Here is a 26,324-nt window from a genome sequence, read left to right on the forward strand (position 1 = left end):
ATAAAAGGAGCCAGGATGCCGATGGGAGAATTAATACGAGGACTAATTACTACTACTTAACCGTACCTACGCACCTCGTACGCATTTCTCTACGGAATTTCTGCGCTCCGGGTGGCAGCACGATACTGCTCAGGGATGGTAACCTCATCAAGCGAAATTTCCCTCGAAAATTTTCCTTTTGACTAAATTTCCCCCCCCCCTCACATTTCGAAAATTGTGCTGCCATCTATCGGTGGAAGTATGTAGTTGAGTATTTTAAAAAACAGAAAAGCATTATTTTGCATTTATATATTTTTCAACAAAAATTCTTTTGTTTGATTAACTCTCAAAATTTCCCACAAACGCCAAGACATTTCCCATATGGACCAATTTTGGCCAATGTTTCCCACGAATATGGGAAATTTCCCATGAGTTACCATCACTGATATTGCTGGACTCTCATCACACGGCGAACTTCAAAGTACTAGACAACCACAAATCAACATTGCCAGCTCGTTGAGCCATTTTGAGAAAAACTGGTTTTGAGGGGGGTAGTGCCGTTTTCACGCGTGCGCATAATGGTAGGCAGGCATTTTAAACCAGTTGGAGGACATAAGAGGGGCTCCGTGTTCCACGAAGCTCTTGGGAAACAACAGCCAGGGCCGCAACTAGGGAGGGAGGGGGGGGGGCAGGCGGGTCTCGTGCCCCGGGCGCTAGGCCCGAGGGGGCGCAAATTCCATTTTGAAACCTCTAATTCAACATTACAAGGGGGCGTCAACATGCGCGGTTGCCCCGGCTGACCAAGCATTTAGTTGCAGCTTATGCGCCACAGAGAGCAACATGCCCCAACGATACAAATATTCAATCATTACACTTCACTCGTAGCCCGGAAAATAGATGGCAGCAGTGCAACAAGAATTACCTAGAAATGAACGTCTCGTTATGTTCACAACATGTACACGCCACGCACATTTCAACATGTACCAATTCGTTAGAAATTCTGCAGAGAAATGTGGACGAGGTGCATGTATGGTTTAGTAGGGGGATCCAGACATTTCGCCTGCCCTGACTGTATGAGTGACCAAGTAAGTCACTCATACAGTCAGCCACATGTATAGTGGGTGAGTGGCTGTATTAATGAGCGATTGACTGTATGAGGAACCAAGGGAGGGCGCGAGTGGCTGTATGAGGAACCAAGGGAGGGCGCGAGTGACTGTATGAGGGACCAAGGGAGGGTGCGAGCGACTGTATGAGTAAGCAAGGGAGTGTGAGAGTGACTATGAGTAGAGAAATGACCATATGAGTGACCAAGTGAGTGATCATATGAGTGACCAAGTGAGTGATCGTATGAGTGACCAAGTTAGTAACCGTATGAGTAACCATATGAGCAAATGTGGTGACTGTATGGTTGAATGACTGACCATATAAAATATAAATGATCGAGTGGTGATTTTATTAGTGACCAAGTGCCTGACAGTATAAGTGACCGCATTAACGATCAAGTTAGTGACCATATGAGTGACCAAGTGAATAACCGTATGAGTGACAGTTTCCGTGATCAAGTTAGTGACCTTATGAGTGACCAAGAAAGCAACCGTATGAGTAATCGAGTTGGTGACCGTATGAGTGACCACACTCAATTGATCTCTCATACAGGCACATACTGTCGCTCAATCGTGCTGCCACTCACCCGCTGACTTATTAACTCATGCAGTCACTCACTCAATATCGATGAAGAAATTTCCGGGGGCGAAATGTCATAAACGATGAAGAAATTTAAGGGGGCGGAATGTCAGAACGAAATTACCAGGAACGAAACGTGCCAGTGGTGAGATGTGGAGGTGAAATTTCCGGGGACGAAACGTGCCGGGGGCAAAATTAACGAGGTCAAAATGTACTCCGGGGGTGAAATTTCCAAGGTCACAAAATGTACTCCGGGGACGAAATTTCCAAGGTCACAAAATGTACTCCGGGGACGAAATTTCCGACAAAATAAATGTACCGGGGACGAAACGTGCCAAGAGCGAAATGTACCGCCGGCAAAACGTGCAGAGGGCGCAATGTACCACGACCTCCTATATAACTATCTAGGTGGTCGTGAATGTACCGCCGGCAAAACGTGCCAAGGGTGAAATGTACCGGGGGCGTACTGTACCAGAGGCATAATTTTCGTAAACCGGTTCAGTAGCGGTAGTAGTAGCTCTCACATACGTCTTCCCAAAAAGAAAAATCTCCCACAGATTAGGAAAGTCAAACTGTGAGTTCGCGTCTCGACACTTCTCAACATGCACTTCTCAATTCACATTCAAGAGAAACCTTTATAAACTCTCATACCTTAAAATTTAACATCATACAAAATTCATGCACGCAAACAGAAATTCCGTAAGGGCAGCTCATTTCCATACGAGACTTCAAGAACAATTTCATGTAAAAAGGCAAAAAAATTTTGTAAATCCGAATCCACCATCGAAATGCATCCCTTTTTCTTGCAAACACAGTTGTTTTCACCTCAGTAAACAAAACAAGAAAAAAATGCAAATGCATGTTTGAATAACACAAACATGGAACAAAAATAATAGAATAAACATGGAGAAAAACATTGCATCTCTTTACATGTTGTGTTCGACATCAAGAGAAAACGCCCGAAAAATATAAACATGTCCCGATTTCAAAAAAAAATTCGTCTATCGTCAAATTTTATTTTTTTTTTATTGTAATGGATTCCATTTCCCTTTTTCTACGTTTTTTCCCCAAAAAAATGGAAAGGATTCTGAGGGGGAAATTCTCAAAAGGGAATAGATTTCAACAACGAATGCAATATCTTGCTATACGATCTCTATACCCTAATAACACAAGAAATCCGGGGTAAGAAAAGGGTATATAATAGTACATTGAATGCAAAAAAAATTACCTTTATTTACAATATTGTATGTTTTTTGCGTAATTGTTATCTTTTACGTTTATTGGAACGTATTTTTTTAAATAATTGTTTACTTTCCTTTTTCTTTTAGATAAGAAATGGAGGATTTTCCCCAAAACGGGAAAGTACGTGATTTATTAGCCGAGCCCTAACATGATCAGCTTGATTTTGAAATAAAATCGAAGGCTCTTTGAAGTAATTTATTATGCTTTTTACTTCTGGGAAAAATTTTTGTTTACCAAAAGATGTTTTGTTTACCTAATCAATAGAAATTCTTTTAAATTGAAATGTTTAGGATTATACTGTACTGTCGAAACACAAGCTTTCAAGGGGGATTTGCATGGCCTTCTATGAATTTCTTGGAGAAAGTGAAGCTCGTACGTATTGCATGGCCGGTCGTCAACTGGAAGCGACTTGAAGCGATAAACAATCGCGCGCTGTTGCGTGTCTTCGCAAGACTCGGATCAGTCCCGTTGCATAGAAACTAAGAGAACGTCGTCCATTAGACAAGAGAGGGTGAATTGGTTTGAAAAAGTGGTTTTTCTCACAAAGAGAGGTGGGGGGGGGGGACCTTTTCTGGTGCAGAGGAAAAATAAGTTCAAATTTCTTGTCGATAGGGGACGCTGGAAACCAGTTCTGTGGGAGTGATGGGTTCCGTGAACCTTTCTTCAAATCTCTTCTATGCGCGAAACGATCGTAAATCTTCAGCCGACGATTCGGGGCTGAGGTGAAACAACTTCACCAATAAGTACTTCACGAAGGTTAGGACAGCTGGCTGATGAATCCAGGAAAGAAAAATTCACCTGCCGTTGCGGAGAATCGAACCCACGTCCTTTCACTTGCCGGTAGAGCGCACTAGACTACAAAGACAACGAACCCTCTTTCCTTGAATTGAAGGTTGCGTGTGCCGAATTGGGGCGTTCAAAAATTACCCTGTTAGTTTTCAGAGTGAGAATACAGTGTGTCTCACTCAAAATAAAAAAAATCTAGATTTTTATACGGTCCCCTTGTCTTCTAACTTCCAATTAGGTTGTTGCCCTGTATTTCCTGAGGACATCAGAAAAAAACTTCATGTTTCTAAGTGCAATACTGGCTGAGATATTCGAATTCAAATATCGGGGAAAAGTTGGAAAAGGACAGCATAAATGAGGGAAAGGAGTATTGCCTCTTAGGTTTTGATGTTCTTTCAAAACCTTTCTCAGATTTTTGAATTCGAATATCTCAGCGAATATTGTGCTTAGAATTTTTCCCCCTCAGGAGAGACGGCAACGACTTTCTAATTGGAAGTTAGAGAACAGAGGAACCGTATGAAAATATGAAAATTTAGATTTTTTTTTTTGGGACACACTGTATTTCCACTCTCAAAACTGGTACAGGGTAATTTTTTAACGGCTGTTGAGTATTTTTTAAATTGGAATCACCTCTACGACGGATGGTTGATGACATAAAGGCCGCATTAGCACTTGCTGGACACCCTCTATACTCGAATACTATTCTTTGAAGGGATTCGATGCCTTCATTTTATTGGATAAAGGGGTCACGGCACTCGTTTTATCATCCAAAGGGTCCACGGAAGACAAAAAGTTAAAAGCTCCCGATTTATAATAATGTAATTCTCGAATATCCTGATTCAATCGGCAGGAATTTACGAAGTGAAGATCGTCTGACAGTTGCTCCTCGAAGTTCGAAAAGCCCGAGATTAGCTCAGACGTTTGACAACATTACCCACATTGTTTCACCCTTCTTCAAAATTCTTTCAAAAATCTTTCAAAATTCTATTTTTTTTTTCACTAGTTTTTAAAAGATCTTTATTTCTTTTTAAATTCTTGAAAATTCTTCAGTTTTTTTTATGTTTTCCAAAACTCTTAAATTTCATTCAAAATTTTCTCAAAATTCTTCCAAAGTTCTTTCAAAACTGTTTAAAAAATTTCGAAATTACAAATTACTTAGAACATTCTTTCACATTTTTTCAGAATCTTCCAAAAAGTCTCTTTCGAAATTCTTCAAATTTCTTTCAAACCCCTTTGAAACTTCTTTCGAAATTCTTCAATTTTTTTTTCAAAATTCAAATTTTTTCAAAATGCGCTCAAAAGTTTCATAATTCTTTGCAATTTCTTCAAATTTCTCCCAAAGTTCTTCAAATCATTCATTGATGTAGATGTTGTCGAAAGCCATTTGACTCAATTTTCTGGCTAAAACCGCTTCGATTATACATGGGCTGATAACCGAAACTGAATGAAAGATAGATTCCACACAGTTATGGAAAGGACGAAAATGGTAGATACTTCAAAAAAATAAAATCTCGAAATATTTTCATTTGTTAAGTAAATAACAAAAAAACAAAAATACTTAGAACTTCCCAGAACAACTAAATAACGAAAAACTACGTTTTTAGGACTCTATAATTTGGAAAATAGTGAATTAAGAAATATTTCTTGTCAACATCATAAGTTTTGAGAGCTGCCGAAATAATATTATCAGTAGAAACGATTTTCCAAATTTAAAAGTACTTTTAGTCCTTTCTTCAACAAAATCGTTTACGATTTGCAGAATCGATAATCAATTTTGCAAAGAAATATACTCGTATGGGATTCTTTTGTCTTGAGTTAGAACCTTTTAGGTAGAAATTTCTTTTTTCCGAACCACTAATGCTATTAAGAATGACTGTAAGAAAAATATTTATCTTGAAAATTTTTTGAGTGTTACGTGAAAAATGTATGGATTGAAATTGATGAAGACGTTTTCTAAAAGCATGTTACGATCAAATGGGGGCGAATGTAATTTCCGTTAATTTTTGTCAGTTAATTAAACAACATTTCACATCCGAAGTAAATTTCCTTCGAATTTTGACAGTCGCAACACGCATCGTAAGATCGATTGAAGTGGCGCACGAAAAATCTATGAAAAGATCTGGAGCTCAAACTTAATTTCAAGATCCTTCATAGATGGTGAACACTCCACAAAGAGTGGGCGAAAGGAATGAAAATTCAGTGACTTATCCTAAAAATTGAAGTAGAAATTGAAAATGAGTGATTAAAAGACTCAACTGTGACGGTGTCGAATAATACTTGAGAGAGATATAAAAAATGAAATTTAACTTCATATGCAGAGCCGCCCTTTGGGGTGTGCGGCAGGTGCTGTCGCACCGGGCCACGCACTTACGGTAACAGAAGTGAAAAAAAATATATATCACAAATATATTTTCATAGTAGGTGTCTAAGCTTCAACTATAGAATTCTGGTTTTTTTTTCAGAAATTTCTGATCTTTCGACAATTCTGCCATTATTTTTTCATAAATTCTCAATTTTCATTTTTTTAGTGCTGGAATATCAGTTCTTTCATTAGTTCTGGTATTGTATTTCATTAGTTCTGGTATTGTATTTCATTAGTTCTGGTATTGTATTTCATTAGTTCTGGTATTGTATTTCATTAGTTCTGGTATTGTATTTCATTAGTTCTGGTATTGTATTTCATTAGTTCTGGTATTGTATTTCATTAGTTCTGGTATTGTATGTCATTAGTTCTGGTATTGCATTTCATTTACTAGGGATTTATTTTTGGTTCATTCCTGGAATTATTACTTTTAATAATTTCTGTAATTATTTCTTTTGATAATTTCTGGAATTATTTCTTTTAATAATTTCTGGAATTATTTATTTTTCTAATTTCTGGAACTTTTCCTTTTTATTAATTTCTGAAACTTTTTCCTTTTATTTATTTCTGGAACTTTTACTTTTATTAATTTCTGGAATTATTTCTCTTATTAAATCTCAATTTTTGTCAATTCTGAAATTTTTTTTTTTCACATATTCTGAATTTTCATTGGTGTGGTGGTGGAATATCATTTCTTTCATCAGTTCTGACATTGTATTTCATTAATTCAGGAATTATTTTTTGTTCATTCCTTTAATTATTTCTCTTGTTCATTCCTGGAATTATTTCTCTTGTTCATTCCTGGAATTATTTCTCTTGTTCATTCCTGGAATTATTTCTCTTGTTCATTCCTGGAATTATTTCTCTTGTTCATTCCTGGAATTATTTCTCTTGTTCATTCCTGGAATTATTTCTTTTATAAAGTTCTGGAGCTTTTTCCTTTTATAAAGTTCTGGAGCTTTTTCCTTTTATAAAGTTCTGGAGCTTTTTCCTTTTATAAAGTTCTGGAGCTTTTTCCTTTTATTAATTTCTGGAATTATTTCTTTTATTAAATCTCAATTTTTGTCAATTCTGGAATTGTTTTTTTCACATATTCTGAATTTTCATTGGTGGTGGGATTATTTCTGTCAATCACTTTTCTTATTTTCAATTCACCAATCCTAAATTTTGATTGAAAAAAATTAATAACTTCATTGACAGTTTTTTTTTCATTGGTCTTAAGTTTTTCTTCATATTTCGGAATCGTTTCTTTCTTCAATTCGAAATTTTTGTGTTAATTTACATTAAATTATGTCTATATTTTCTGTATGGATATTTTCCAGTGTTTCTGTAATAATGTATGAATATTTAGATGCCGATTCTCCCCCCCCCCCCCTGATTTTATGATGCCGGTTAAGAGGCCTTAAAATTGTTAAGACGTCTCTGGAACCGCTATTAATTTGCGCAGGGGCCCCGCGTCCGATAAGGGCGACCCTAACTACATGAAAAGATCGAATGAGTGAGATCAAACTTAATTTCTCTAGGTCCTTCATACAGGGTGTTCCACAAATAATGTCCGAAAGGAATAAAAATTCAATGACTGATCCTAAAATTAAAATAGGAAATGAAAAATGAGTGATTGATAGATTCAACTGTTGCAGCGTTAAGTAATAATTGAGGGAAATGCAGTGGAACCTCGTTCATATGATGTTCCAGAAGCCGAGTCAAAACGTCGTATAAATGTGTAAGTCGAATAACTCCCCTTCCCCCCCCCCCTCCCACAGACGTGCAAAATAATGCAAAATTCAATGTGGTGAATTTCATCTCTAATTCTGTTATGAAAAAAAAAATCATTACATTTTTATTTGGAGGGAAAAAATTCAAATCGCAATTTCAAATCACTTGTTGAAATAAATTTTAGCGGAACATTATGTTTGGGACACGACATTGGGTAAAAAATTGCAACAAAATATTCTCGACTGGGGGAAATCTCCCATCTTGAACTCATTTTTATAGCAGTTGATGATTTGCAACCAGCAGTTTTTGATTTTGTATCTCTGCTTTATAATCGTTTTCAAAGTTGACACAGGAATATTCAACTGTTTTGCAAGATGAACTCTCATCATTAATTTAAAATTCTTATCGAATTCTTCCACAATTTTTCTTCTTACCGCGTTTCGTTTTCTCGACATTACGAACGTCGGATTTGACACGGGCAGCAAGCAAAGCACCACAACGAAAAAATAATTCTACAGGAAATGATCGAAAAAGAACTTACTGTGTGTATGTGTACCGTATATATATATCTTATTAGCAGACCTGTGTCCTCTAAATCAGTGATTCCCAACGTGGGCGTTAACGTCCCCTTGGGGGCAAAGGGCGATGGAAAGTTCCAGGAGGGCGGTAGAAGCTACAGGTATAAAATAGGATCTTATGGGTTAGATTGCGTTGGGGGCGATGGGACAAAAAAACATTGGGAAACTATGCTGTAAATGCTTACAGTTTGTGAGCGCGCGTGTGCGTATGCGGGGACTTTCTTATCCTCTGGTGATATGTTTTAAATGGAATGAGGCAATACTTCCTTTACAATTCAAACATAATTAAACATTTATTATATAACTAGCGCAACGGAATCTACAAGAACGTATTACATCGATATGAGCGGACCGTGTGATTGTCTGGTTTGATCGGCAAACGCGAGTCCAGTTCCTCTATCTCGCAGGCGCGCCCTTTTTCCTATTCGCGGACAACGCCATCCCGCGGTGGACGCCGCGCCACAGATATATATATCACTGGAAACACTGGGAGAAAAAAAAAATCTGAAAGAACATATGGCCGTCAAAACAATTGAAATCCGTTTCTTTGGGTCTGCGTATTCGCAGCAACAAGCAATAAACAAATCACTTAAGTGTCCACTGTAAATGGCTCTCTCAGTGGCTATTTTCGTAGACACGTCAGCAATCACCCTAAAATTTATTACTTTTGCGGTGGCAATATGCAAGAAGAACTGTTTCAGCAACACGTTTTCATTGCATACAAAAATTGTGCGCATTTGATAGATATAAATGACATTTTTTTCAAAAGATTCAGAGTTCGAGTCGAAGCAAAAACGACTAATAATTGAGGTTCTGTGTCGAATAAATGAATAAAATGTATTGTAGCCAATTGCGACCGAAGCCAAACGTCGTATAAACGGGTTTCACTGTATAAAAACTGAAATTTCACCAGCCTCCATCCCCCAAGTTAGCGGAATGACCAAATATGAATTAATGGAAGGAATAGTTTGAGGGCCGATACTAAATAAATACAAGTAGTAGAAATAATTTGCGGACCGGCAAAAAATTAAAAATGATTTGAGAGGACCGCCAAAAAATTAATGCAAGGGATCAATTATTTCTGAAACGGCAAAAACTAAATAAATGGGAGAAAATAATTTACCCGCCGGCAGAGAGAAAATGAATAAATGGGGAAAAATTAAATTTTTAGAAAGGCTAAAAAATAAGTAAATGAGAGAAATAAAGTAAGGAACCGGTAAAACGTAAATGAACGTGATAAATTATCTGCGGACCGGCAAATTTTAAATACACAGGATAAATAATTTGAGGCCCCAAATTTCTAAAATAAATAGGATTAGTAATTTGATGATCGGTAAAAAATAAATAAATGTAAGAAATGATTTTCTCAGACCGGTAAAATAATACCTCAAATGAGGGAGTAATTTGCGGACCCCCCGACCAAAAATGAATGAATGTGAAAAATGATTTGCAGACCAGCAAATAAATGAATAAATGTCAGAAATAATTCACGGATCGGTAAAAAAAAAAGAAATAAATGTGAGAAATGATTTGCGGACAGCCAAAAAGAAATTAATGGAGAAAATAATTCATGGACCGCAAAAAATTAGCTAAATTAATTTGGGGGCCGCCGAAAAAGAAAGTAAATAGAAGAACTAACTTGTGGCTGGGCAAAAAAACTAAATGATTTGCAGACCAGCAAAAAAAAAAAAAAATTTAATGGAAATAATAATTTATGGGCCGAGAAATTTAAATAAATTTGATAAATAATTTCGTTACCGGCAAGAAATAAATACTACTAATCAGAGAAATCATTTGCGGACCGGCGAGAGAAAAATAAACAAATGATAATTTGTGAGAATCGGAAAAAACTGAATCAATGGGAAAAATGGTTTTCAGACCACCGAAACAGTAAATGGGAAAAATTGCTACCGCAGGGAGTTCCCCCCATCGAGGGGTTAGCGCACCAACCTCTCGATGAGTATAAAAACAAGCCTGACGTTCGGAATCGGCAATAAATTGTAGGTCCCGGTCTAATTAGCCCTCGTGTGCAGAAAATGACCGTGGTGCGACAAAAATGATCAAATGATCAAACAGTAAATGGGAAAAATAATTTGTGGACCGTCAAAAAGATAAATAAATGTCAGAAGTAATTTACAGCGAAAAAAGTAAATGGGAAAAATAATTAAAATAATAATAATATAAATAATGAAGGACTGGCATAAAAGTGAACAAATGTAAAAAATAATTTGCAACTGGAAAAAAAAAATAAATGCCATAATTGGGAGAAATAATTTGCGGACGAGTAAAAAGTAAATGCCATAAATGGGAAAAATAACTTGCGGACAGGCAGAAAGTAAATTCCGTAAATAGAAGATATAATTTGTGGATTGTGTGTGGTAAAAAAAAATAAGTGGAAGAAATATTTTGAGGAACAAAATAATAAATAATTTATTTATCAACCGTTTGCAAGTCATTTAACGCCGGCCACGAAAGCCTCAGACAATATTTCAAAATAATAAATGTTACAAATAATTTGTGAACCGACAGAAAATAAATAAATGGGAGAAAATTTGCAGAAAATGGTTTAGCAAATAGTAAAAAGTAAATGGAAGGAATTATTTGTGGACTAGCGCAAATTTAAAAAAAATACAGTCTAATCCCGTTTTAACGAATACCGATATAGCGAAAATCTCGTTTTAACGAAATTTTCTAATTCATTTGCGGAAAACCAGCGAAAAATAAATATCGCAACTAAAAGAAATTATTTGCGGACCGGCAAAAAATAAATGGGTAGGGAAATAATTCGTAGACCCCTGCTAACAGCCGAGACGGAAATAAAAACCAATATAGGAGCAGTATAATATTAAATCTGAAATTACAGTCGAATCCCGTTTTAACGAATACCGAAAATCTCGTTTTAACGAATACCGAAAATCTCGTTTTAACGAACACTTTTCTAATCCCCCAGATAAGCTTACATAGGAACAATGCATAAACCTGGAATTCCTTTATAACGAAATTTCGTTGTAACGAAGTGATTTCGTTATAACGGAATTCAACTGCATTTAGCAGCATTACGAATTGGTCGAAATGTTTCGCATAGGACCAGCATGAAATTCTCACGGAGCAGCACCGGTCCGAGGACCAGCGGTTGGAAAACACTGCTGTATACTATAACGAGAGAAATTCTCTTTGTAACATTTGAACTAAAATTCGAAGAATTTTTTCCCCCCGCCTATTTTAACGAATAAAATAATGAAATATGAAAAGGATTATGGATATTGTGTCATAAGAAGTTGTAAAAACATTAACTTCAACCATCAATATCTCGGCGAATTTTTATCCTGATATTACGTAATAGGTTTTTCCCTCAATACGTCAGAGAGAGAATCATAAATTTTATTCACTGACATTTTTTTTTTAGTTAGGAAACGAATGAAAATATAATCTTTTATACATTTTCAGGTATTTAACGGGAACGAAACTATCATAAACCCTCTTCCATCGTTGTTCATGATTTACTTCAATTTCAGAATAATTTTTAGGAGATGTTATTGGTTTCAGACCCTCTTCGTGAAGCAGCTTGTGTAATAGTACTGTGTGGTAGTACCCCGTGTAGTACCGTATAAACTGCTTCAGGAATTATACAAAATAAATATGAGAATTTGAAATAAAACCCATGGCAACGAAGATGAAATAAATCATCTTTGACTTTTCCAATAAAATTGTATTGGATTAGAAATAATTTTTCTCCGACTTATTGCTTAACGAAGCAATGGCGAAAATTAACAATTGTCGATGGAGCCTAGAGCCTGGGCCATTTTGAAAAAAGAAAAGAAATAATTTAGTCTTGATGAGATTATACTGTATATACAAATAGATGAAAAATGGAAACTTTCTTATATTCAGGAAATCCCATTAATCTATAATCACCATTGAAAAATAATTATAGAAGAATATTTTGTGACCCGTATTGATCTTTAGCTGTTTTCGTTCTGACGGCATATCTCAACATATTACTGAAATTCTTCGGTACACACTGAAATATAATTTCCAGAATTACAACAAATATTACAGACATAACTTCATTATACATGTTACAGTAAAAAATGTGATGAATCGGTTATTATACAAAATTCGCCAATCGTCTCGGTAAATTAGATAAATTTATCCCTTTTACCTGCAATTGAAAAGTAAGTACCAAATAATTAAAACAAGTATTTCTAACTTGGTCACACGAATGCCAAAATCTATCAAACTCATAAGGGGGAAATTTTTTTCTGATAATATCGAGAGATCGTCTGAGATGTTTGAAAAAAGTTTTGTCGTCAAAATCTCTGAAAACATATTTTAAATATTTTTTATAATTTTTTCATCTCGTTTTTAAAAGGTTTCCCTGAAGATTTTTTTCCGAATAGATAATTGGAACAGCGTAAAACCCCCACGGTTTTTAAATATATAGCCCCGTTCCTGAAAAACACACTCAATTTCAACAGTAATTTTGGCCTTTTTTTCATGTTCAGTCAATGCAATTCTACATCCTATCACGTTAGGCGCCTAAAATATTTAAAGAAAAGAAGAATTTATATAATGGAATATTTCAAAGAAACGAAATTATGAACAGTATTTCGTCTGCATATGCAGTAGATCATCCATTATCTGATACACCCCCCCTCCCTTGCTACATAGGAGAGCATATTATTAAAAGATAACTGACACATATTTGAATAATTTCTCAAAAAATATGACCAACTAACAAGTTTTTCTTTTAATTTTCTTTGTAGTACTTACAGTTAAATATTTGTAAATTAAGAAAATATTAATAACAGTACTTCATCCTGACTTTCCGATGATTTCGATTATCCGACACACCCCTTGGTTCAATGAATATCAGATAATCGGGAGAATACTTAATTCTACAGGGTAGGAACTAGTAGTTCCAAACATAATTTTGAAAGGATTTGAACGCCAATTTAAAGCTATTTCGCCAAGTGGTTGTATCATTATGGTTGATTTTTAATTTAAATATTCTTTTTTTTTATTTGTGCAAATTTTCTATTATTTCATTCTATTATTATTGAAAGGCGAAATTACCTCATTTCCATCATAATTTCTTCAAAAGCTTGAGATAATTAAATCTTTAATAAAGAAAAAAAACCATTCAAACACATTATCATTATGAAACTCATTACGGGCAGTATTTGAATAAAATTCCACTTAAATGAGAGCATTTTCCTCTCCAAACGGAATGGAAATAGAAATTTTAGTTATTTAATGATTGTATCAAGAACTAATATTAAGTATATGAATAATAGTAAAAAAATCAACAAAAGAACCAGAATTTTTCAGTCTTTCTGATATCGCGGAATACTTGAATAAAGATTTTAAAAAGGTGCAGTTTTAATGACTTAATTACTGACCAAAACAAAACAATTTAGCGCAAATTGTAATTAAAAGACAGATTTTTTTTCAGAGATAATTTGGTCAATTTCTTTTGAAAAATTTTGCGGTACACTTTTTGCGGTAAATTTTACGATCCCGTCACGACACACCAGTAGAAAAACACTGAACCAGACTACTAAGATGAGAATTGATTGTTTTATCAGGAATTTTTTGTATTTATCGTGGCAAGAATTCAATCAATAATATCGGAATAAACTTAATGGAAAGAAATTATACTAATTGCAACTTGCCTATGTATCGAATGAGCATTGATGACTGTCAAATCGCAAATTAAGAGAAACATAACGAAGCAAACATTCCGATCCATCATATAATATTGTATATAAAAAACGTTAAAATTATACGAAAGGCAACGGATATGGATCAAGATGTTTCTGGAGAGAAGCAAAAAGTGAAACTGAAGATTTTCTCCCGCCTTTTAATTTTCCTGACAGTCACGCGAGGCCATTTATTGGCTTCGAAGTCCGTGACGTCACCTTCCCTTCGACCAATAGCATGTCGAAATCCCACTCGTTTCTCAGATCGGAATGCGTTTTCAGTGTGCGAACAATAGTGACCCCCTCCCCCACTAAATCATGTCAGAAGGTCATGAGAATTATTGTGGGTGTTCTGAGAAATCAACTACAAATACACAATCATGTGATCAATTTCAACGTTAATTACAAAAATTATTTTTTAATCAAATATTTTTGCCAAAAGACTGAGAAAATGTTTCTAAAAATATGTCGTTACTGAATCACGGGAATACCATTTTGATTTTTCTTTCCAACAGGTTATGCGTCAATCTTTACTGATAATCTCTAGTGTTTGGCGTACCTCGATCGTAAAGGTATTTGTGCGCCAGAAAGGTTTAAATCAGTGATTCCCAACGTAGGCGTTAACACCCCCTTGGGGGCGATGGAATGTTAAACGGGGCATTAAAAGCTATGGGTATAACATAGGATCCTATGAGTTAGATTGCGTTGGAGGGGGGGGCGATGGGAGAAAAAAATTTCTGGAGAAGGGGGCAATATGTGGGACAAAAAACGTTGGAAACCTATGGTTTAAATCATGCATGCTCAACCAATGACCAGAGGGCTACATTCAGCGATCGGAATCATCTGATGTAGCTCGCGGCACATTTCTAGATCGCTCAAGTGGCCAGCGGCACATTTCTAGAGCCCTTGAGTGGCCTGCAGCACATTTCTAGAGCCCTTGAGTGGCCTCCAGCACATTTCTAGAGCCCTTGAGTGGCTCGAGGCATATTTTTAGATTACACTTGGCACATTTCTAAGCACACACATCCATACTGCTGCATTGACCCACGGCACATTTTTAAGCTCTCAGGTGACCCGGGCAAATTTATAGATCAATTACTTGAGCAACCCGCAGCACATTTCCAGATTACTTACTTGAGTGACCCGTGGACACTTCCATATCGCTCAAATGACCAGCGATGCACTTCCAGATCATGCGAGCGGTCCGAGACAGATTTTTAAGCCACTGAGTGGCATGCATTGTCCAAATGGTTGAGCATCTCAAATGAAATCAAAATAGAATATTAGTTGTTTGTGACGTTGAATGGCGTTGTTACTCAACGTCATTCAACAGTCACGTCTGTGAATTTGGAATGACACAAATGGCGTACTCACAAAAAATGGTTAGTAAACACTCGAAAAAGTGCTCGAATAACACGTAATTATTGCTATTGAACGTAATTACCAAAATTCAATATACATCTAAGCAGGGCCACAACTAAATTTATATTGAGCAGTATATGCCTGCGCCTCTCGGTGGTCGCAGGAGCATCTTGTTGGAATCTCATTCCGAGGATCCCAGTTTGAACCCCTTTGGCAACATAGCGATGGTCAGGTGAAGTAGGTTTTCCGCAGTTTTTTGCAACTTCGAGACACAAATGCGAGCAGATCAATTGAGAACGCCTCTTCTTAGACAGACCTTCAACACGATACTTACATAATATGAAAATTCAGGTATTCACCATTTTCACTTCGAAATATGGCAAGACAGATGGCAGCACTAGTATAACACAGCACAAGCACAGCTCTGACAACATGAGAACGTGGGATCACATATACATATGCGCACACAATACGTTCCTGCTTGTAGCACTTCGTTAGAAATCCCTCAGAGGAATGTTTGTGAGGTGGGTGCATGTATGGTTAAATTGTATACTAGTAGTAGTAGTGTAAGCCTGCAATTTGGTGCCTTCTCGGATGAATTCGGCAATTTTCCTGGCACCGAGCTCGGTGCCCTTGACCATGTCTTCTTAGTTTTGGTTTTGTATCCAGGATAAAAATACAGGCATTGTATGAATTCTCAAAAGTGAGCATTTTTCCTTGGAAAAAAAAATAGATGGCAATATTGCAGTGAATCAATTTTTTGGAGTTTTACAGGCGCAACTCACACACATCTACTTTAATTATTAATTAAAACTAAATGAATTTACACTGATTATTTTATCTGATATAGTTCTTATTTTTAAGTAAGTAAATCCAAAGATGAATCTAATTATACAAACATACAAACATTTGATCATTTTTCTCGCACCACGGTCATTTCCTGCACATGAGGGCTAATTAGACCGGGACCTCAATTTATTCCCGATTCCGAACGGCAGGCTTGTTTTTATACTCGCCGACAGATTGGTGCGCTAACCCCTCGATGTGGGACTCCCTGCGGTAGCAATCTTTTGTGCGGTTATGTCGCCGTTTCTGTTGTACCCCTGCGTCAGGAAAGTTTTCTGATAAGGGCGAACCGTGTATCGAACTCGCGACACCTCTAAACATCCTTTGGTACTTCAGGCGAGTATCTTATCGACCTGGACTACCGCACCCACCATATTATCTCCATTTACTATAAATACAAAATCAATACTTAAAATTTTTCCTCACCCGTTTAGGTTCTTCTGGCAGCGACAGCATCAGCGTTTTGCAGTAAATTTATTTTTTGAGTAATACAGACCCAATTCATTTGACCTTGAGTGAAAAAACAAATCTAAATCCATATATTATCTGTATTTACATTAAATAAATTCATAATCACAATATAGTCAAAATATTTTCTTCTCGTGTTCGATGCAGTACGGTCATAAATCGTGAAGATGCTTCCGCAAGAAAAATTAGAATCAAAGCTAAAAAAAATAATTGATGTCCATCAATGAGCTTTCACTAACGAATAACACATTCACAAATGACGGTGCCAAAACAGTCAGAAAAATACCCGAAGATGCCTAATTTCTACAATTACGCAATCGGGAAAAAATATTTAATTTGTTTTTAAGCAATGTGTGTGTTCTCTGTGCCCCACGGCAGCAAACTCCCAAATAAACAGGAGCAACCCAACACTCGGACTTGAAAGATTAATTCGGCATCTTTCTGGCACGATGCTCTTGATCCCGCCCATGCAAATATGCAATGCATATGTGCATATGCATTTGCATATTTTGGCTTTTTTTTTAGCATTAATGCATAAAATCAAAGAATTTTCAGTATAAGTGCATATTTTTGGTTTATTTAAGCCCACTCAATTTTTTTTTTATAATTTTTCAAATAAATATTGTCCATAATATTTTCATAAAATCGTTTTTTTTCCGCAGGTGAAATTTAGTGAATTAATACAAATTTAATAGTGAATGGAGGGGTTCCGCATTTGCTGACTTTTAAGTATTATAAAGTATTTTATACGAATGTTAACTGTTTTATTGTATGGTTATTTTTCTAGAGATATGTCAAAGTGTTAAGTTCTTTTTAGAAATAGTGTCGAAATTCTTTTGTTACTGCTATTTTCGTTATTGAACAGCTACAACAAACTGAAAATTAAAAAATTCCTGAATAAAAAATATGTAGACGTTATTTGCATTTGCGGTATATATTATATGAGGGGATATTTTTTGTAAATGAATTCATATGCACTAAGTAATAGAAAAGATGCCTTTTAAAAACACATCTTCTTATTTTTTTGCATGGTTATTTTTTTTAATGCATATTTTTTCATTTTTTTGTACATATTTCGGAATTTTTGACTTTTTCAAGATTTCTAGTGTGGTTTTCTAGTGTCATATTCTGGGGTGTTTAATGCATATTTCGGCATTTTAAGTGCACATTTTGTATTTAAGTGCTTATTTTTGCATTTTTAAGTGCATATTTGCATATTTTTAGAGCATATTTTACCGCTTTTTAGTGCATATAATCCGGGGTCTGATTATAACTAAATACGACGCATCAAGGCTGGACAAATTGCCTGACATGCCCGGGACATGTTTTTTTTTTCCGACCTCACGCCCGAAGCGGGAATATAAAACAAATGCGAACGTTTCCGATTTTCTAATTTTTCTTTACCGACGATGATGCAAGTTTCCCCTACACACACGTGTGAAATTTCGCAGAAATGCTTTCTCTGGCAAACCCACGATGCACAAATGTGTATTCGAAGTATTTTAATCTATTTTCCACGGTCCTAATGTTTAGCAGCCTGGAGCGGTCACGAGTTTGCGGTTACTGGGGGCTCATAATAGAATCACATACTGCAAATGGCCTGTTTTGGAAAACGAAAAAAAAACCTCACTTCAAGAGCGAAATGGTATATCCTAATGGTGTGTTCACGGAAGAAGAGAAAAGACCTTTGTGGATAAAAACGTGAAAAATACATTTTTACAAAAAAAAAAATTGTTATGGATCTATTACACAGTAAGAGGCCGAAAGGGATAAAAATTCTGCAATTTATTCTAAAATTGTAGAGAATATTTATGTCGCATTTATCTTCTACACAAAAATATCGGGGGAAAAAATTCCGTCACAAATATATGGGACTCTGTTGCCACCGATAAAATAAAAATTGAACTATAATTTAAATAAGGTCTTAAAATAATGTCTTAAATAACTATAACGTTAAATAATGTCAATTGTTGGTTTCAAACCAATATGCAGCACGAAAAGGAACAAAATGTATTATGATACAATTATTATTATTTGTTTTTATGCTGCACACCGGTGTAAATTGGAGGTACCGAAATACCGGTTATTAGGTTTTTATTTATGTTTGCCACTGAATTACGTTTTGTAAAAACTGAAAAAAATAGTAACCAGTATATGCAGGTGTGTGTGTGTGTGTGTTATATATATTTTATTTTTATTTATTTATTTTTCTTTTTGCTGCTGCATAAAATTTACACTGGTATACAAAAAAATTTAGTTTCACCAGACCAGGCCAGCATCAAATAATTGCCCCCATGCCCAGCCCGTTGGCTGATTGTGGGAATAAGGACGGGCCCAGATAGGCCTATGAAGAAGTAAAGAAAAGACTAAATATTATGTATGAAGTGAAGTGCTTGAGAAAAAGAAAATTTGTCACAATCTGGTCATTTTTATGGTCATGGTCTTCAAGGATTTAACACAAGTAATTTTTTTTTTGCCGCCACACCAAAATGGATGGAGGGAGAGGTTCTCAAGACAAGTAAGTCCACACCTAAACGGTGAGTGTATACAGTTCACAAAAACAAGCCTATCAGAATTGGAAAGTGATCAATATTATGTGTCAACTTGCGAATCAATTCTATTTCCATGATATTGTTGATCACACGCACACAAATACACACTCAAGTGACTTCTTCCCGCCAAGGTGGATTTTTTTATTATTTTGAGTAAATAGGTGCCATATGTAGCAAAAAGTAGAGGTTAAATAGGTGCCATAAAATATAAGATTAAATAGGTGCCAATATTAAGCTAAATAGGTGACAGGAGTATTCAAAAAAAATTTATGAGGAACAAATGCACGTAATAGGTCATCATTACTAGTGAATATTGTTATATACAGAAGAAGGTATATCTACCTTAGATGTTTCTCCAGGGGAGATGAAATATTTGTTTGGGACGCCTATATATTTTCCGTCTGGATGTCCTAGGCGTTGGTCTTTCACACACACACACACTATAATTTACTATTTCTCTAATATGTGCATATGCTGAATTTTCCATACGTTCTTATTGATCTTTATTAATTTTTTTAATATAATTCCAAATAATTTCCTGATTTGTGGATGGTCTTAATCACTGAGTGTTTCCGCGGTTTGGGAAAATAATGAATTGAAAGTGCAGTATTGAAAATTTCAGTAAAAGCAACGAGCATGTTAAAAGGTAAATATTTTAGAGCCATATTAGATATGTTGTCAAAACCAGCTGCTTTTTTTGTATTCAACTTAGAAATTATATCTGTAACTTCATTAATATTTGTTGACTGAATTTGTTCATCATATTTATTAATGTGGTGATGAACATATCCTACCACTCTATTTCTAAGTTCAACTTGTGTATAGAGTGATTCTATATGATTTGGCGAGAACTGTTTCTCATAAGTTTCTGCAAAAGTATTTACAATTTAATTATGTATGTAGACCATACCATTCGTCCCCATAATTTTGGTAATTTTGTTGTTGTTGTTCGGCTTGCAAGTTTTCTAAGCTTTCCATACATTCCCATTTTCACATGTTGTGCGCATGATGAAATACCATGACATCAATGTAATTGAATAAAAATTGATTAAAAACAAAGGAAACCGTTCAGTTCATGAAATGAAGCAAAAGGTTGAGATTTCAATGACTCAATCTTATTTAAAATTAAATTTTAAAATTTAAATTTTAAATTCCAAAAAAATTTTAATTAAATTTTAATTTTAAATAAGATTGAGTCATTGAAATCTCAACCTTTTGCTTCATTTCATGAACTGAACAGTTTCCTTTATTTTTAATCAATTTTTATTCAATTACATTGATGTCAGGGTATTTCATCATGTGCGCAAGCTGTTTTTAATGAATTTTTTTGAAAATTTACAAAAAATTAAGCATGTAAGATATGTAAAACTTTACACCAGCATGGGATAGAACATATAATCAAGAGCATGTATAAAAAATTTGGAATAAATCGAATTTTAAATAGTATTTTTAATAATGTTTCTATTAGAGCATAGTTTTTCACCATGTTAAAAGATAAGAGACCCCCCTTAAACAGCAAAGTATAAAAATATGAAATATAATAAGATCAAGGTTAGTAATTTTTTCACCAGTTTGCAAATTATTCCTCTCATTTATGTAGGTACCGGAAAATTTTTCACCTGATTTGAGTGGTCTACAATGAGAAAAAGGTTGAAGAACACTGAACTAAACCGTACAAGGCCCAGACTTTTAGTGCCAATAAATAATTCTACCCATTTTCTTACAATTCATCATTAAAATTCCTTTTAAACTTTTTTTAAATATGCTCCGGTTTTTATCAGTGAATTTGCGTTCTGTCCTGGTATTTGTTAGGATTTGTCCCGGTTTCTCAGTCGCATGATCTGGCCTGTGTACACGCCTGCCGTCCGGTCCCGTACTGTAAATCCATTATGATTCTATAAGCGAGGTGAATATCAACTTGGTGACGGAAAATTGTAATTAGCTGTTTGACTAAATTCAGATTTTTAATTGGTGACGACATTCCTCTTGAGAGTTTCCGTATTTCTTTCAAAATTTTGGTTTAAAAAAATTATATCACTCATTTTTTTTTTTTTAATGAAAATATATCACTTCAATTTTAAAAGTTTTTAAAGTAAGTAAATACAATGATAAACATTTTTCGGACGAATCAATATTTTAAGTTTCATGTCGGGCATGTGAATTTTCGGCCGTTGGTCCAGCCCTGCGATGTATAAATCCTTAAAAATGAACATTTCTCTTAAAGGAGAAAACTCCTATGTTCTGGTTATTTTGCAATATTTTGAATACTGCAGTGAATCAATTTTCTCAGTTTTACGGAAGAAACTCACATATAGTCTAATCCCGTTTCAAGGAATACCGATATGGCGAAAATCTCGTTTTAACGAACACTTTTCTAATCCTCCAGATAAGCTTAACCTGAAATTCCTTTATAACGAAATTTAATTATAGCGAAGTAATTTCTCCGGTCTCTTGGAGTTCGTTATAACGGGATTCGACAGTATATTTTAATTATTCAAACTGAAAGAATTTATAATGCATATATTATCTGAAAATAAGTAAATAAATGAAAAAAATTATATATTAGCTGTATTCACTACAATTTTAAATCGATACTTGAAAAATTGCCCCCTTCCATCTCGGTCCTTGAAGGGTTAAGAAAAGGGTGAATTCGGCACCCTCCGATACAATGGCCGGTGAATCAAACCCGAAACCCCTTCCGCCGCCCTGACACCCATTTCGGTAGTACTTTACATAAATTTTCAAAATCAAACATTTCTGGAAAGAGGAAAAACCCTTTTGTTTGGTTTTTTGGCAGTAATTTAAGCATTGCAGTGAATGTTTTCTTGAGCTTTACAGGGGCATTAAAATTGAAATTTGACGAATGGATTCAAAACGAATATGTAAATCCGAAAAAATTTCCACCGCAGTAGATAAATATTTAATATATACACGTACGTATTTTATCAGCATTTAATACAAGTTTATTCAACCTTAAAATACGAACTAATAGTAAAATACAGGCTTAACTGTCCCGTTAACTCTTAAATTATTCGGGCGCAACACGATTTACACAAGAACTCAAAATTTGCCTACGTAAGAATATTTATATTTCTTTTATGACCTAGTAATTTCATGTCTAAGAATTATTTTAACTGTAGGAATCATTTTAACTTTTTATATTAACTGTCCCGTTAATTCGTAAAATGTTTAATTTTTCATAACAATTGAAAGAATTGGTATATTTGAATGCGGTTTGTGAAAAGTTATTCTTAAGAAGAATAGTTTTCGCACAGAAAAAAATTGGTTCCAATTTTGTCGACAGAGGGCACTGTACGAAAACCCATCGCTGGAAATATGCAAATCAGAGTCATAAAATGCAAGGTGTACGATTAAAAGCTCATTTCTGAATTTTACTGCATCTACTTTACTGCATACCAACTCCAATAATATATCGCCATACTGCAATTTCCAACCAGTGGAGTTGGTCCATCGGCGGTCGCCTCATGCTCGGCAGATAAAGAACTTGCTTCTGATGTTCCTGTCCGGATTCGAACTCGTGAACCTTGACGGTAGCCATCGTCGTGGAAGACGAGAATCACTGCGCCACTCGGGAGAAATTTTGCTGACACTGGCGCTTATATAAATTTTTCATTGTGATGTTGAGATTCATGAATAAAGAACTATTGTGTGAAGTTGTTTAACCTCAGCAGCGAATCGGGCTGATGCTTTGCGAACGTTTCGCATTATAATACATTGTAGAAAAATTTCGGTCCGAAATTCTGTTATTTGCTTTCCAGCAGCGCGGTCTATTGACAAGTATTTGAACTGAATTTCTTTTTTTACCATAAAAAATTCCCCATTGTGAAAATTTTGTTTTTCACACCGCATTCAAATATACCAGTTTTTTTAAATTTAATGAAATTTTTTAAAACTCTTTTTGGATTTATATGGGATACAACATTTAATTTATATTTGGTATAGATATTTTTATTATTAATATTTTTATGAAATTTTTTTTTACAAAATAATGAAAAAATTAAAATATTAAATGCATTTTATTAAAATTCCCTGGCAAGATATCTAATATCATAAAATTGTAAATTATGTGTTATCTACGATTCTTTTGATTACAAAATTAATAATTGTTTTCCAGAGTAGAAAATAATTATAAGTATCCTAGAGCGATGTGAAATGCTAATGATCTATCATCTAATTTCAAAAAAAATACGTAATTATATTCAAATTACTAAATTAAAGCCAAATAATGCAGCAGTATCAAGTATTTAATGCTTGCACATGATGAATAAATAATTCCCTCCAATTATATATATGATCGTTTCCGGATCCAATTCATGAATAATTTTGGTAACATGATATTTCCTTAATTAATTCAAAGACGCATTAAGCGTATTCACGGTCCGATTTCTTAACATTTAACTTAAATTTTTTAACACCATCTCGATAAGTCAAAGACTGATTTTTTCCCCATGTTTGTATGTCGAAAAAGTGAAGGAAAACAATTACAAAATTGTTTGTTTTTCATTATTTTTTTCAGTTAGCTTAATAAATTTGCAACGAATTAATGAAGTTTTGATAATATCAAGAAGAACATCAAACCAGAATTTGCACTTCCAATAGATGACGGAATATAAAAAGATATTCATAATATCCATACAAAAAAGCAATATATCGAGAACGATGTTTTTTTCCAAGAACCAACAGGTTCTTAGAAATACCGGAACCCATTGAAGCATTCCTGTAAATATTTGCGCCCGGAGTTACTCTGACGCATCTTAGATTAATTGTTGAAATGACGCGATGTGGCAAGTATAATAATGCAAAAAAAAAAAAGAAAATTGCCTCCGGTGTGAAAATTTTCACTCGTTGAAATAAGAAATTGAATGCCGTGTATGCTAAAATGATCCAAGACTCTTCACGGAAAATGTGCCTCATTTATTTTTGATTTACAAATAAGATCTTAGTATTTGTATACGTTTGAATATTCGGTATTCCTTTAATGATCTAGGAATTTCAAGTTTAGGAATCATTTCTCGCTTAAGTTCGAAGATAATTGTAGCATCTGTTGTTATACATTATGACATACACACACACACAGAAGCCCTTTTTTTCTCCTTTGTGAAGTCTCTATTTGCTTAAGTTCTTGGGAATCTTTGGAACGTGTGAAAAACAGGTTTTCTCACGTTCAAATGTTTATTCAGTGATCAAAAATTATTTTTGAAAACGTAAAAATTTCAGTATACAGTACTTCAATGGATTTATTATGGATGACGGTATCAAAGAAAAAATTAACAATTTCTTTTGATCAATTTTTCCTGATGGACTTTTTGATTTTCTTTCATGCATTTATTTAAAATAATTTAAAATATAACTTTTTTTTTAAAATACAGTATTTCAATTGGAATTATGAACTCAAACGACATCATACAGCAGGGTCTTCATTTTTATGCATAAAACCGGTTGAAAATCAATCGATTTTACTAGCAGAATGATAACAAGTAGTTTTATTTTTATTTGATAGGTGGCAGCAGAGATTCTATCGCAGTGTTGTTTCTCACGTGTGTGTTAGGGTTACCAGATATCCTCATATTGAGATCATTTTTTGCGTCCTCGTACGTTTTTGGAATTTCTTCCTTTCGTCCTCATTTTAAGGGTTCCGAATTCCCCCCCCCCCCCATTTTTCTTTTTCTTTCCAGAAAAATAATTGTTTGGTTTTTTTCCCCCACACATATTTACAATTTTCAGGGGAAATTCTTAGGGCTGCCTCAACAGTATTATGAGCGCCTTCTACTTGGCTGTGGAACTACCAATCTAAAAATTTATGTTCTTTTTCAAAATCATAGCCCCTGATCTCATTTATCGTGGGTCTTCCCTATGAACCAGAAGCCTCCGGACAGTGTTTATTTACGTTCCATGCATTTGGACTGGTCTTGAGAGATATTACATTTTGTTTCTTCCATTCACAAATAAACGAATTGAGTAAACAACACTCGATGCCTGATTCCTCAATAAATACACTCCCGTAAAAAGTTTAACCCACCCCCCGCAAGAAAAGAAAGGAGAAAAAAAGTACTATACACATATTAAAAGCGTCTCTGTTTTGTTTGGACAACCATTATTGTTCTTGTTAGTGTAGAGGCGTCGTCTGTTGTGGAAATATATAAGTGACGTTCCGGAGAGTGTGCGGGCATGTGTTCCCGTTCTTAAATTTCGGAATTCGGTAACCCATGACAAAGGCACAAAAAATTAGAAATAGATGTTCTGCTTTGGTCATTTGATTGTTTTTAAGCTTTTTTGCTGTTTTTAAGCTGAACACATGTTAATCATTTTTTTTTAAACTGGAAACATACCTCTATAAGAACAGTTGATGAGATAAAGGCCGAATTAGAACTTACAGGACACCCTGTATATATTCTGAAGGATTAACAGACTTTTTTTAGGCAATGTAAATGGGGGATAGTCCAGCACCTCCTAGAGATAGAAGGCCTCCGCAGTCTGCTTGTGACGTCAGTAAGCAGTTCATTTCCCCTCGGAATATTTAGGGGGAAAAAATCCCTGCTCATGCTAGTATCATCGTTGCGCGGGAAAAGAAATAATCGGGCTTAGAAATGGCGATTTCTACGCCCCACATCCAATCACCATGCGGTATTTGTGAGCCAAACAGGAAGATTCTACGCCAAAATAAAAAGAAACTAATAGGGTGCTGTGCTTCAAAATGTGCAAAACTTGCTAGGTAGTCGTAATGACGTTATAGGCAACCCGTGCGGAGGCCTTCTACCTCTAGGAGGTGCTGGATAGGCCCCTCTTTTGATTTCGAACTGCAAATATAAGCACTGACAATGTTTCTTGTAAATTTATATTTAGATTTTTTTTCTGATTTGATATTAAAACAAAATACGTGCGGCACGTGTATTTTAATGTAAGTTGGATCCTCACTAAAATTCATAACAATAATTAATTAAATAAAAAATCTCAAGGGAGAGGAAATAATTATTTTATTTTCATTGGCGAATGTACAAAAGTTATCGGGTATCATGTCTGTTTGATT

General features: G+C 34.9%; 1 protein-coding gene across 1 annotated transcript in view; it reads right to left on the minus strand.

Moving 5' to 3' along the window:
• LOC149068969 (uncharacterized) overlaps positions 1-14,172 on the minus strand; it is a 43,231-nt gene extending 29,059 nt beyond the window's left edge. The window contains exon 1 of the mRNA XM_089251140.1: positions 14,022-14,172. Coding sequence (XP_089107266.1) covers positions 14,022-14,101 — 80 coding nt within the window. The 5' untranslated portion in view covers positions 14,102-14,172. The remainder of the gene's footprint in view (positions 1-14,021) is intronic.
• Positions 14,173-26,324: the final 12,152 nt, after the last annotated feature.

Source organism: Pholcus phalangioides, unplaced genomic scaffold (genome assembly GCF_987345545.1).
Source record: "Pholcus phalangioides strain wild (caught in Gottingen) unplaced genomic scaffold, Ppha-v1.0 ptg000024l_1, whole genome shotgun sequence".
Lineage (NCBI taxonomy): Eukaryota > Metazoa > Arthropoda > Arachnida > Araneae > Pholcidae > Pholcus > Pholcus phalangioides.